General features: G+C 43.8%; 1 protein-coding gene across 1 annotated transcript in view; it reads right to left on the bottom strand.

Annotated features, from left to right (window-relative positions):
- Positions 1-13,268, bottom strand: part of MYO1E (myosin IE) — a 211,906-nt gene that overhangs the window by 75,237 nt on the left and 123,401 nt on the right. The window contains exons 8-12 of the mRNA XM_027067382.2: positions 11,914-12,048; positions 10,381-10,513; positions 4,083-4,279; positions 1,386-1,466; positions 993-1,079 (exon numbers count right to left, since the gene is read on the bottom strand). Of these exons, the coding sequence (XP_026923183.1) occupies positions 993-1,079; positions 1,386-1,466; positions 4,083-4,279; positions 10,381-10,513; positions 11,914-12,048 (633 nt within the window). The remainder of the gene's footprint in view (positions 1-992; positions 1,080-1,385; positions 1,467-4,082; positions 4,280-10,380; positions 10,514-11,913; positions 12,049-13,268) is intronic.

Genomic DNA, 13,268 nt, shown 5'->3' with positions numbered 1-13,268 from the left:
GAAGGCTACAACACCAGGGCAGGGGTTTATGTGGAAACCACTGGTCGCTTCCATGACTTAATGTCCCCCCAAACAACCATTCATATGTGCAGCAGGTTGCATGTGTCCCCCGAGATTTCATGTCCGCCTAAAACTTCAAAATACGAGGTTTGGAAATAGGATCTTTGTGATATAATTAGCTAAGGATCTTGAAAATGAAATCATTCTGGAGTTAGGGTGGTCCCTTACTCCAGTGACGGGTGTCTTTACAAGAGAAAGGAGAGGGAGATTTGGGCGAAGAGGGACACAGAGAGGGAAAGAGCATGTGAAGGGAGAGGCAGAGACTGGAGTTGCTGACATAGGACAGAGACACCAGGAGCCACAGAAGCTGGAAGAGGCAAGGAAGGAGTCTGGTCCTAGTGACCCTCGGGTTTCAGACTCAAGCTTTCTGAACTATGAGAGAAGTGACGTCTGTTGTTTTAAGCCACTCTGTTGACGGTACTTGGTTACAGCTATCCTCGAAATCCAGAACAACATGGTATCCAGATTAAAAGCGAACCTGCATGGAACTTTGAGGAGAAACTATAAGTAAGACATGTTACTTCACATTAGAATGAAAAACACCAGCTTTGTCTGTATTTAAGGAAGATTGGGAGTCGAGCGGATCTGAGAAAATCAAGTTTTTCCTTTGGAACACAGTCCATGCCATAGACAATTGGGGTTGGAACTGGGTTTCCATTTTCCACTCGGTCAATGAGTCAGAGTAGTAAAAGCAGCCAGTAAGAAGTCCAATTTCACAACATCATTTGCTTAAAGGAGAAAGAAACTGTAGCAGATGGTGTTTACAATTCATAGACTAAAATGTCACAATGGCATATGGTTTTTCTGTCTGACTTTATTAAGTACGTTTCCTAATACAAGGCTAAAAGTTGAATCTAGTAAGAAAAGAGAGACATTTATGCCTTTTAAACGAAACAAGTTAGAAATCAGATGAAACAAGAGCGACTGCTTACCTGTTCTGCCTTTAATGTCAGTTCAATAAAAATCTGCTGTAATTTTTCATTAACAAAATTGATACAAAACTGCTCAAAGCCATTTTTCTAGAAAAAAAAAAGGTTACTTGCATGTAATTGTTACTGCAAAATCATTATGAAGTCATTTCTTAAGCGATTTAGTGAAATGTTTCAGGGTGAAAACTCTTAACAGAAATGTTGGAGGCATCAGTAGACAGCAACATAGTTTATATTTAGGGGAAACTAATTCAGTAAAGGTACATGAAGAACGTACAGAGGCAAAAATGAACTGCAGTGGGTTTTTTTTCCCCCCCCATTACCTAGAATTCTTTATTTCAAGCCAGATGAAATGCATCACCCTCCCGGGGCCCCAGATATTCAAAATGGTCTTACCTGGAATATTTCAAAGCCATAGATGTCCAGGACACCAATGTTGTATTCTTCATGGTCCTTCTCCATTGCTTTGTTGATGGACTACGAGAAAGTAACCAGCATGGCAATTAACTTTTCTTTCCTATTAGAAAGGGACATGCATGCGGGAAAGGAAAGCAAGACTGTACACAGCAAATTCTACTGCCTGCTGGAAACAGGATGGCAAGACGAGAGGTGATTTGCAGCTTAAAAAAAGAGTCTTGGTGCAAGGTCAAGTACTCTGGGAAACCACCAGGATGCAAAAAAGCTACTGTTGCTTAATGATGAAAGCCATTAACTTCTGGCACTTAGTTTTTCTCAGGAAGTCTAGAGAACTGGAAGAAAATGTCTTCTTGGATGATTAAAGTCAAACCTATTTCATATAAAAAACCAATAAGACAATATCCATAAATATTATTTCTGTTGATCCTGTTCAGGAGCCATTTAATGCTTCCGTAACACAGCATGGAGTGAGGGGGGAGGGGGGATATCAAGGCAGAGACAATCTCTGTTCCCAGGAGCTTATAGAGAGGGTGAGCCAGCTACAGATAATAATGCCAGTGATTATTATTAAAGTGATAATAATAAAAGGAGCCTCTGTGTATTTACCATTCACCCGTGGCAGGCTTTGCTCAGTGCTTTCCATGTGTTTCCATTAATTCTTGCTACAATTTTCCCAACAATGGCGGTAACATTAGAATCCCTAAGCCTGCCATGGGCTAAAGGCAGGGTCTAGGGATCTAGGCCTAGTGTTCTGGATCACTGTGAGAAGGGATGCGCAAGCCAATGGCTAGACTTAACAAGAGAGGGTGGGTGCAGGTTCTAGGGGCGTGGGGAGGGCTGCAGGGCAGGGAGGAGCACAGGAGAAAGGTTCCTGGAGGTGGTGAACACCTGGATGAATATGGAAGCAACAGATGTGTTTTCCAGGCCAAAAAAATGATGTGGAATCTTCTGTGAGCTAATGGGTAATGACACACAACACTTAGCCCAGTGCCTGGCACATGGTCAATGCCCAGTAAATGTCCGCTCGAATTACATGGGGCATCCGTCTGCTTTCACCACACAAAACATAAAGGGCAGGCAAAAAGGAAATAAGGTGGTAAGTCTAGCACTGGAAGGCACACTGAATAAAGAGACAAGAGATGTGGGTTCTATGGTCAATTCTGCACCACTCTCTTGCTGAATGGCCTTGGGCAGATGCACTAGTACTTAGGCTTAAGATTCCCTTGTCAATAAAATGAGGAGTCTGGACAAGTAAAAAGCATGACTAATGTTTAGTATGACCCTGACCTTCCACAAGAAGTACACAGAATAATTACCCTATCCTGCCCTGCCCTACTCAACCCTAACCACACCTAACCACACTTTAAGCCATATAGGTGGTGGCTGGATTCAAACACAAACTGTTTGGATCTAATGGGCATATTGTTGTTCTTTGACTAGGGTCCCCCTAGGGTTCTTTCTAGCTTTAATATATAAAAGACAGAGAAGCAGAATATAGCTAGAACACTGTCAAATCACTTGGGTATAGTTCCTGGATTTGTCACTTAATAGTAGCGTGACTTTGGGGAAGTTCCTTAGCGTCTCTGTGCCCAAGTTATCTGTAAAATAGGATAATAATACCCCAGTCACATGGTTGCTGTAAGAATGACGTGAGTTATTTTTTCTAAAATACTTAGAATGGCATCTGGCACATAGTAAGGGCTATGTAAGTGTTTGCTATTACTATTCTACCATTTAGAGGCTATGGTGATTAAGAGACTGTCACTGGCAGTTCTATACTTCTGAAAGACTAATTTTCAGAATCTGTGATAGATAGATAGATAGATAGATAGATAGATAGATAGATAGATAGAAGTATATGTGATTATGCCATTATAAAAACAGCCTGTGATAGTTCTAAAATATATCTAAAGTCTTTGACATGTTTCCCTTCAAAAGGTAGAACCTAATTCTCCTCCCCTTAACTGTGGGCTGTACTTAGTGACTTGCTTCTAATGAATAGAGTACGGCAGGGTGTCAATATTTCAGTCCAAGGTTACAAATTAAAAGATTTCTGGCTTCTTCCTTATTCTCTCTCTTAGATCACTCATTCTGGGGGGAACCAACTGCCATGTTGTGACAATCTTCAAACATCCCCAAAGAAGGCTCATGTAGCAGGGATGTGAGTCATCTTGCCAACAGCCATAGGAATGTACCATCTTGGAAGTAGATCTTCCAACTCTAGATGGAAGACTAGTAGCTCCGGTCAAGATCTTGACTTTAGCCTCGTCCCTGAATCAGAATCACCAAGCTAAGTCACTTCCTGCAGCAACTGTGACAGAATAAATGCTTATTGTTTTAAGCCACTAATTTTGGGCTGATGTGTAACATAGCAATATTTAACAAATACAGTATTCTAAAGTTTTAGGCTCGAAAGTCAACAAAGTTTCATGACCACGGGTCTCCCCTTTTTCTGTTCTATAGTTCTGGCTTTACTGAGTATTTTGTCCAGAAGAAGCTGTTACCATATTAGCATCTTGCTGGGCAATTCTAGAAGTAAAACTGGGATTCAATGATCCCATGGTAAAAGGATAACAGAGGAGTAAGCATTATAATGGTTATAAGGAATAAGCTAAAACATGAAAACAAAGCCCTTAGTGATTTTTATAGCTAAAATGTGAACTTGTGATTACTTACATCTACCAAGAAATCAAAGACCCGGGCGTGCAGGGCCTTCGCAAGTGCATCCCTGGTGTAACAGGCCTGCTCCACGTTGAGGGTCACGTGGATGGACTCCGACTTGCCTCCCCACTTACTATCCATCTGCCGGCTTGTGAGCTTCTCTTTCAACCGGTCCTGGTTTATCCCCAGGAGATATGCAGGAAAAGCCAAAACTATAGAAAACAAAATAAAGCATGATTTCTTTCAGAATTTTAACAATTCACTTCACAAACATGTGCAGGCATTTGTGTGTGTGTGTGTGTGTGTGTGTGTGTGCATGGGTACACATGTGCACATACAAGACACCATCATTGGCCCCCCAAAACTTTCACTCTACTGAAGACTGCTTATCAGCAGTCCCACACACATCCATCCACTTTGTTTTTCTCAATTGTTCTATTACATGAGTCAATTCCTATGATGACTGAAACTTCCAATGATACAAATCAGTGATCCAAGAAGGATGGCGAACCAATCTCCCCTACTGAGATCCCAGTTAAATGCCTAAAATGGACATCTTTCCAAGCTTGCAGCAAGGCAGCCCGGAAGGAACTAAATCAAGAGACATTTCTTTGGCTCCAAAAATTGTTTTCTTCCTTTCTGGTATGGTGTTTTCATAGCATCATTCCCAAAAATGTTGAAGCACCTGGTATCATGGAACTAACAATTACAAGCAATCAGATATTTACTGAATGCTTACCACATGTAGTGTTACTAGAGAGGACAGAACACAAAATATTAAAAAATCTTGAAGACCCATCTAGTTGAGGCCTGGACACTGTACCAAATTCAGAAGCTTACTAAAAGCTGAATATGTAATACAGGCAGACAATAAAGTCCTAGAGGAATTGAGAACAGGAAGCTGTTACAACTTGCTGGGGTAGTCAAGGAAGATGTGGGATTTGGGTGGGGCCTTAAAGGATGAACAGGATTGGGGCATCTGGGTGGCTCAGTCAGTTAAGCACCTGACTCTTGATTTCAGTTCAGGTCATGACCTCATGGTTCATGGGATCGATCCCTGCATCGGGCTTTGCGCTGACAACACAGAGCCTCCTTAGGATTCTGTCTTCCTCTCTCTACCCACTCCCATCTCCCCTTCCCCCCCACCCCACCCCCTGGGTCACAAACTCTCTCTCTCAAAATAATTTTTTTTAAAAAAGGATGAACAGGATTTGCACAGAAGCAGAGGAAGAGAGAGGCGAGGGGAGGGCAATGGGACATGCACAGGTGTGGAAGCAGTGAGTTAGGACACACGGGTCAAGGTACAGCAAAGGGCCCAACATTGGCTACAGCTGAAAGTTAAGGTAGGTGATTACAAGGTCGGGGTGAATTCCCACAGGGGAGGTCCTTGAATGGTGTATGAAATTTGGCCTGGAGTCAAAGGGGGCCTGGATGGCTTCTTGTGTGTGGGAGGGGGTGGTTTGTAAGATTTCTCTGAGAGACGTGTCTGGAGCGAAATGGAGAGCATCGGTGTTATTCATGTCACAGCACACCCATCCCATCCTAAGGACATGTAGTAACACAGTTTTGGTCTTCGAATAGAAGAGCTGAATGGATGGCTTAGTAACTTATTTTAAGCCATGGAACTTGCCAAGAGGAGGGCTCATGATATAAATGGATTTTCTTGATTTCTGCTCAAAACACGGTAATGTGAATAAGTGACACCATGCTGGGTCATGAAAGAATGCTCAGATTTTTTGCAGTATGAATGAAAGATTTACATGGACACAAATCCAAACTCTAAACCTGGGTAGCAGTCTTCTTTTTCTGCATAAAACTGTATCAAAAGTTTCTGATAAAAGGATTTTTGTCAAAGACTTCATGATAATGCTCAAAAATCACAAGCCTCCCAATAAAGGATAATCTGAATTTCACAGATGGTGTTAGAATGAACGGGCTGACATTTTCAGTATATACCTTCCAATGATATTAAGTCAGTGAATGCATTTTGAAGAAGTGTAATGCCAGAACAAGGTATTTATTATCTATGCTAGCGTTCCACAGAAGTGCTCTGACTAGTAGAAGGGCTTCCTTTTACAAAGGGCACGTGAACAAGATCAAGTGCACTCATTTGCCAATGGCCATTTCCTTTAGTTTGGTTTTAATGTTAGCACATATGTTTAAGAATCTGGATGTGTCTTGGGAATGCAAGCTGGTGCAGCCACTCTGGAAAATAGTATGGAGGTTCCTCAAAAAACTAAAAATAGAACTACCCTACGACCCAGCAATTGCACGAATAGGCATTTATTCATGGGATACAGGTGTGCTGTTTCAAAGGGACACATGCACCCCCATGTTTATAGCAGCACTATCAGCAATAGCCAAAGTATGGAAAGAGCCCAGATGTCCATCGACGGATGAATAGATAAAGGAGATATGGTATATATATACAATGGAGTATTACTTGGCAATCAAAAAGAATGAAATCTTGCCATTTCCAACTACGTGGATGGAACTGGAGGGCATTATGCTAAGTGAAATTAGTCAGGGAAAGACAAAAATCATATGACTTCACTCATATGATGACTTTAAGAGACAAAACAGATGAACATAAGGGAAGGGAAACAAAAATAATATAAAAACAGGGAGGGGGACAAAACAGAAAATACTCTTAAATATGGAAAACAAACTGAGGGCTACTGGAGGGGTTGTGGGAGGGGGGATGGGCTAAATGGGTAAGGGGCACTAAGGAATCTACTCCTGAAATCATTGTTGTACTATATGCTAACTAATTTGGGTATAAATTTTAAAAAATATAAAATAAAATTAAAAAAAAAAGAAATAAAAAAAAAAAGAACCTGGATGTGTCTTCCACTAAAGTGAAACTTACCTTTGCACAGAGCAAGAACATAAGATGTCCATAATAACTCAGACTGGACATGTGCAGTGTTGGTGTGAGAACCAAGAGACATTTACCGAAGTGACATAGAAGAGGACTTTACTAAGGCGAAGCTACAATGTGGGTTATTATCACCATTGCCAGGCAGTTAGGCACATACACGCATCACTTAATAAAGTGGATATTATTAGCAATGGCCCCTCACTGTTTATGGTAACTATGCAGTGAATACCTTGATACAATGAATAATTAGCTTCTATTTGTATATCCTGTAAATATGGGCTTTTCCCAAGCCCCTAACCATGCTAAAATAGGGACACAATTCAAATGCTTGGTAAAAATGTTTACGCCCTTATCTCTATGATCTCAACTAAACAAATACAACACTAGGGGCTAAGTCCTCGGGTCCTTATCTGAGACTGAAAAAGAGACATGCTAACTTCTGTGTCTTCCACTGCTTCTATTAGAAGAAGACAGGAGTGACGGACCACAGGCACTTGAAAAACAAGGCATGGAATCTGGCCAAGAATCAGAGCCACAAGCTTAGGGAGAGGAAATCTAGTACTTGCTTTGAAAAGAATCCATGCCATGTTTTTCAAATACAAGCTTTTATGGCCTTGTATTTTCTTCAGAGGCCTGCCCTGGTGCTGAAATCACAGGGCTGCTCATATTGACTGCCTTTGGGCTGTGAATTTCCATGAGGGTGTGTGCAGGTGTGGCTGGAGAAGAGCCCCAGTGCAGAAGCTTGGAGGCTGTGGGGAGGGAAGGAGGGCGGAGGCATCGATTAATTTCAAAAAGCTGATAATAACCCCGGTAATGTTCATCAGAGTTATGTAGAACATAAAAGAACCTGCTAGGAAGCAATGTTTCAACGCATTTTGATAATGAAAATAGAGTTCTCTTATTGCATTCAAGTGTAAACCAAAGTTCGATTTAATTTTTCTGTTTACATCTAAAGTACAGAGAAGATGAACTAAAAAGATGTAGCAAAACAAAATTCTGTTTTACAAATACAAAAGAAATGGCAAGGTACATGTGGTCTGTCTTTGGTGGTGAAGTTCTCTGCTCTCTCTTTTTTTCTATCCCAAGTTTTTATTTAAATTCCAGTTAGTTAATATACAGTGTAATATTAGTTTCAGGTGTAGAATTTAGTGATTACTGTGCTTTCTAATCCATTGGTAAAAGGAGCGGGGCTGTCCCTTAGTACTTCAGGTAGTTTTTACATAGTAATTTTTTTCTTTCAACAAAATTCAAAGGTGATTGTCTTTGAAGGAAGACTTGTTTCCAAAAGTATGTCATCTTACTATAGAGGTTATGACAGACACACATGTGCCTAACGTGAGGTTTGTTTGACTTCTCAGCAGTGTAAAGGTCTGACTCAGGAAATTCTATAGCTCCATTGGTCTAAGGTCAGGTTAACAGCAAAATCTGTCATCCCTGATGGCTGTTTTGCTTTATTAGGTAAGGAATCTTACCATTTTTTACTATAATAGCTGGAGAATGTCTGCTTTCTTCTGCTATAAGAACACGGGCTAACACTTCCCTCTAAAAATTTATTCCATGAGATAGACTCAAACATGAGTTATTCACTTTAATGTGTTCCTTCAGTACTGTAATAGCATCAGTTCTAAAACCACCTTCACACCCACCAACAGATGCCTGATTCAATAAAAGTATACGTAGCCAAACAACCGAATACTATGCAGCTAAAAAGGATGAAGCTCCTTAATGGACAGAATAATCTTCAGGATATAATAAGTGAACAAGCAACTGTAGAACATTACGTTTAATGCTCCCATTAATGCACAAAAGTGAGAAGAAGAATGGCCAAGTGCAGTTGCTCTGAAAGGAATACAAGAGACTGGAAACCACGGTCCCCTCAAGAGAAGGGAACAAGTGGATGAGCAGAAGGGTAGGTGAGAGCACTGTACTGAGGTAATGACTCCTGTGAAGAAAGGTATACCAACTGAGCAGGAAACAAATTATCAGAAGGAGGGCCCAATTCTTTGTTAGATCTCTTCGGTCTCAAGCACAGCCTTTCCTGATCTCTGTCACTCCACCGCCTCCAATCAGGGCACATGTCAAGGCAGTTGGTTGCCAATCCTGGGCCTTGCCCAGTTGGCTGAGGAGGCTACTTCCTCCGGACATCAATGTGCAATGAACCATTTCTTGGCTCAAGCATACGGGGGCATGCTTGCTGTGACAGAGTGGTTTTGTTCTCCAGCATAAAGAAGTGATAAAAGAGTGTACTATCCAAGAAAGAGAAATTCAGTCTACTTCCCCAGCAACCACACTGTCAATGTTAAAAGGACAAGTGTTAATGACCCTCCTGGATACATATGCACATTTGTTAAATGTGATGGAAAACATACGTAAGTCTAGAAATATTGTTATTAGGTCCTGTTTCTAGACTTTATGCACACCCATATATTTACTGTTTTCTACCCCGCTCCCTTTCCTGGTCAACATGATTCATCTTTCTCTTTATCGGATAGACATCAGAAGTCAGCAGAACTTCCCTCTTTTATCACAAAAGAAAACAAAGATATAAAACAAGGACCTTATTTGGAATGGAAATAGCCTCCCTGCGTTGTCAGCAATGAGTGGGATACTATTTATTGCTAAGCATCTAAATTTATCTCCCTGGAAGAATGCTGAGAAAGGAAGAAATGTCCTCCTGGGTGGCTGACGGCTGTGTGGGTTCTGAGAGCTGCCTGGAGAGCCAGCTGATGCCTCAGAGGCTGAAGTCACCCAACACGGTGCTTGTGGCCAACTGTGGCATGCACAACCAATAACGTATCCCTGTGGGAGGGACCGACTTCTCAAAGAGTACACACGATCATTCAGGTCTTCAGGCTTCTGACTACCACAGAGGTGACCGTGAAAGATGATCTCAGGAATATCGACACAACAGCCAATGCCCCTGCCCCCTGCTTTTTTCCCCCCTGTTTTCAGAATCCAATCTAAGCCAACCCACAGGTGAGCTCAATCTGTGAGCTTTCCTTATTGACATATACCTGATCATTTGCTCTTTGGGACCTTTAGGTGGAGGTAGACCCTCAAAGCCAGTTATTAGGAGACAAATCTTTTGGGTTATTTAGCTATTAACTCTAATCTTCATTAAAATCTCACTTTGGTTTTAAACCTAGATGTAAAATTCTGCCAGACTCCCCCAAGGGTGATGGTAAACTGAAACGGAAATAATCTCATGAATGGTCTACTGGTGTGGGACATGGTGAGGAGGGCAGGTGCACAGGAGAGGCCCAGACTCTCTTAAGCCCATTTGCTCTGTCTCAGCAGGACACAAGACTCCTCATCTTTTCCCTAAATCCTCGGCTGACACCTTAGCAAAAGGAAAACGGCAGGCAGCTTCTGACGGAAGCTAACTGATTGTTCACCCACATTCAACCGCCGTCCAATGCCGGAGCTACTCACACTCCTCACTCTCCACAGCCGCATAATTGCCAACTTCCTTGAAGCTGATGTTCCCCAGGTGGAGGACCCCTGCCACTATCTGTAGGACCAGCGTCTGCTCCTCGGCGAAGATCCCGATCACGTTCATCGCGTGCTGGGAGAGAAAAGAGAAATGATCCAGATGAGCTGGTCGCCAGCTTTGTAAGCATGTGATAAAGAAGCCAGAGCTGAGATTGAGCTGTGTAGAGTCAAACGGGGCTTGGCTGGCAGTGGCAGCTGGAAGGCCTTGTAGGTCACCGTCACTGACCGACACACTCACGTGAGAAGTCTGAGTCGCGTTGGAAAGGCAGTTCTGTCTTTAGATCCAGTACATGATCCCCCGGGGGTAAGGGCAGGAGAGCTCCAGGAGCAAAGATACAGGGAGCAGCAGCTATACCCCACAGTCACCAACCTGTCCTTGTCTCCTGTGGAGCCCTTGATGCCACCCGCCTCTCTCCAAGGGCACCAATGTCCCCTTTCCAGCTACTCCAAGGAGACCTTGGAGACCTTTCGCCTCACCAGGAGGGCTGAGCATAGACTGTACTTGCGAAAGGATCTTGATTATGAATCTCCAGCAAATCAAATAAAAGCGTTGTTAGAAAAGTTTTGCTTCTCAGGTTTGTTAAATTAAGTAAAAACAGCCAAAATGCCAAGACTTATTTATCGGAGTCCTAAGAGAACAATACGCTAGGACCAATGCAGGCCTCTCATCTGCATTTCTTCTCCCAGCTCCTTTGAGGTCATCTGGCCCCTTGATGCTGTCTTCATTCCTGCACCTGCCTGAGCAGCCTGCCCCCTCCAAACAGCTCCCCTCCAACTGCACCCCGACTTGCCCTGTTGGGGTCCCCTTCTTGCGCCTGGGTCTGGGCTGAGGGATGGGCCTGGCAGAAAGCTGACTCAAAAGGCAGAGGTGGTGTGGTTCTTTGAGGTTCTTTTGGGTGAACACCCCAGCTCCAGAAAGTTCTAGATTGACTTATTAACTTGTTTCCCTGAAGACGTGACCCCTCGATGAGGTAGCTAATTTCATACTTCGTATCACAACATGCACGCAGAGTGAAGGACATGGAGTTAGAGGGTCGCCCTCTGACCGTTCAGTGCAGGGGTGAAGGGAGAGCACTGGACCAGCCCCTGAAGGTGTTGGAAAAGATCAGAAGGGTGGTCTTTGCTTCACCTGTCTGAGGAAACAGCTCAGCAACTGCATAAGCTCTAGGCAAACAGGGATGGTAAATCTATTACCTGCAACAGTGCTTACCAATTCATCAGAGCACCTGCCGGGGGAGGGGAATGAGGAATTCACGTTTTTTATCCATTTCAACTTATTAAGTGGTCCTCTGGCACCTGGGCACATGGCTATCAAATGGTGCTTAAGCGCGTTTAAGGAAATGCAATGCTTACGGCAGAATGAGGTGGAAATTCCATGCTGCTCTCTGCTTGGTTCACCCTCCCTGCCCTTTCTAGCACAGGCAACACTGGGTCCGGAGAGTCCATCCTGCCTGGCCCCGTGCCAGCACTTACCAGCGTTTCCTGAAATTCCCGCCTGTCGTCAATGTCATCCACCTGGTAGGACCCAGAGAGGTTCAGGTAGCAGTAGTAGTCCATGCTGGTGATGCCGAGGCTGTGTTTCTGCTCTTCAGAGGCACCCTCGATGAGCTGGAGCAAGAGGAAGCGGGGCGGGGGGGGGGGGGGGGCGCTGTAGGGCTGTAGTGTGGCCCACCACCCAGAGGCACCAGAGGCAGCACTCCCGAGTCCAGGTAGTGTGCACTTTCTGACCCCGCCTTCTAAAATGATGGGTTTCAGGATAGCTGCTCCCCTTGCAGTAGCCCCAGATCATCTCTGCAAGTTCTAATTCTCAACTCTGGTAAGACCCGCAAGAGCTGAGAATTTCCCCTTGTCCAATAAAGAGAACCACAGTGCGGCGCTCGCAAGACCCTCAGAAGAGTGGAAGAGAAGCCAGATTGTAATTATTTCATTCCTACTCAACTTGCTTATGGCTTTATAAAGTGCGGCGGCCCCTCTATGCTTCTCTCTGCAGGATGCAGAGAAAACAGCAGCCCCGGGTCCCGCTCCCTGCCATTCTGAAACCTCCTAACCAGTGCGCTGTCCCACAGCTTTCTGTTCCATCTCTGACCCTTGCCTTAGGTCTGAGCAAGACCCTCTTAAAGGGCTCCCATCCGTGGTGTGCTAGAAAAATATTCAATAATCAACTCTAGGGGAGAAAAATGGATGTGTAGTGTTTGCCGAATGTCATGGTGTGAATACTACCACGACTGATTTCAAACTCCCAAGAAAATACCACTGAAGGAGGAAGTGGGGGGAGAGGCACACGGCCCGTGCAAGCTGACTCCAGCAACTGCCAGCTCCAACCCTGCAGGATTTAGGAAAACAGAGATAGCCCAGCCACACTTCTGCATCTTGGTCAGGTTCCTCAACATGTCCTCTCAGCTCCACAACCCGAGAGGATGGAACCTCACGTCCATTACAGATAAGTTCTAGGTCACCCATAACATCAGGGTCCCTTAGCTTTCCTCCGTCTCCTCAAAAGAGCTTTGTGTCACCCCCTTCCTAGTTTTCCCCTTCTGTTTCTCCCCCCCATTCACACCACACTGCCCTTCATTTGCATCTTCACCCCCCTTCTCAAGTCTCTCCCATCTACAGACACGTGCTGCTCTTTGCCGTAAGCCTTTCCTTGCCTCTGAACTTCTGCAAGTCGCAGAATCTACTTCCTCATCACGCGCCAGCCACCTGGAAGAATGAAGTGCCATCATCTGAGACAGCTGTCGAATTGAAAAGACGGTGTCTGAGCTCCCAACACAGTTTAACTTCCTTCTAAACCAGCGATCTTCAAACGATAACAAAGTAAAACTAACACA

This window comes from Acinonyx jubatus, chromosome B3 (assembly GCF_027475565.1).
Source record: "Acinonyx jubatus isolate Ajub_Pintada_27869175 chromosome B3, VMU_Ajub_asm_v1.0, whole genome shotgun sequence".
Taxonomy (NCBI): domain Eukaryota; kingdom Metazoa; phylum Chordata; class Mammalia; order Carnivora; family Felidae; genus Acinonyx; species Acinonyx jubatus.
The sequence above is the reverse complement of the archived record's forward strand: the minus strand, read 5'-3'. Positions and strand labels throughout refer to the sequence as shown.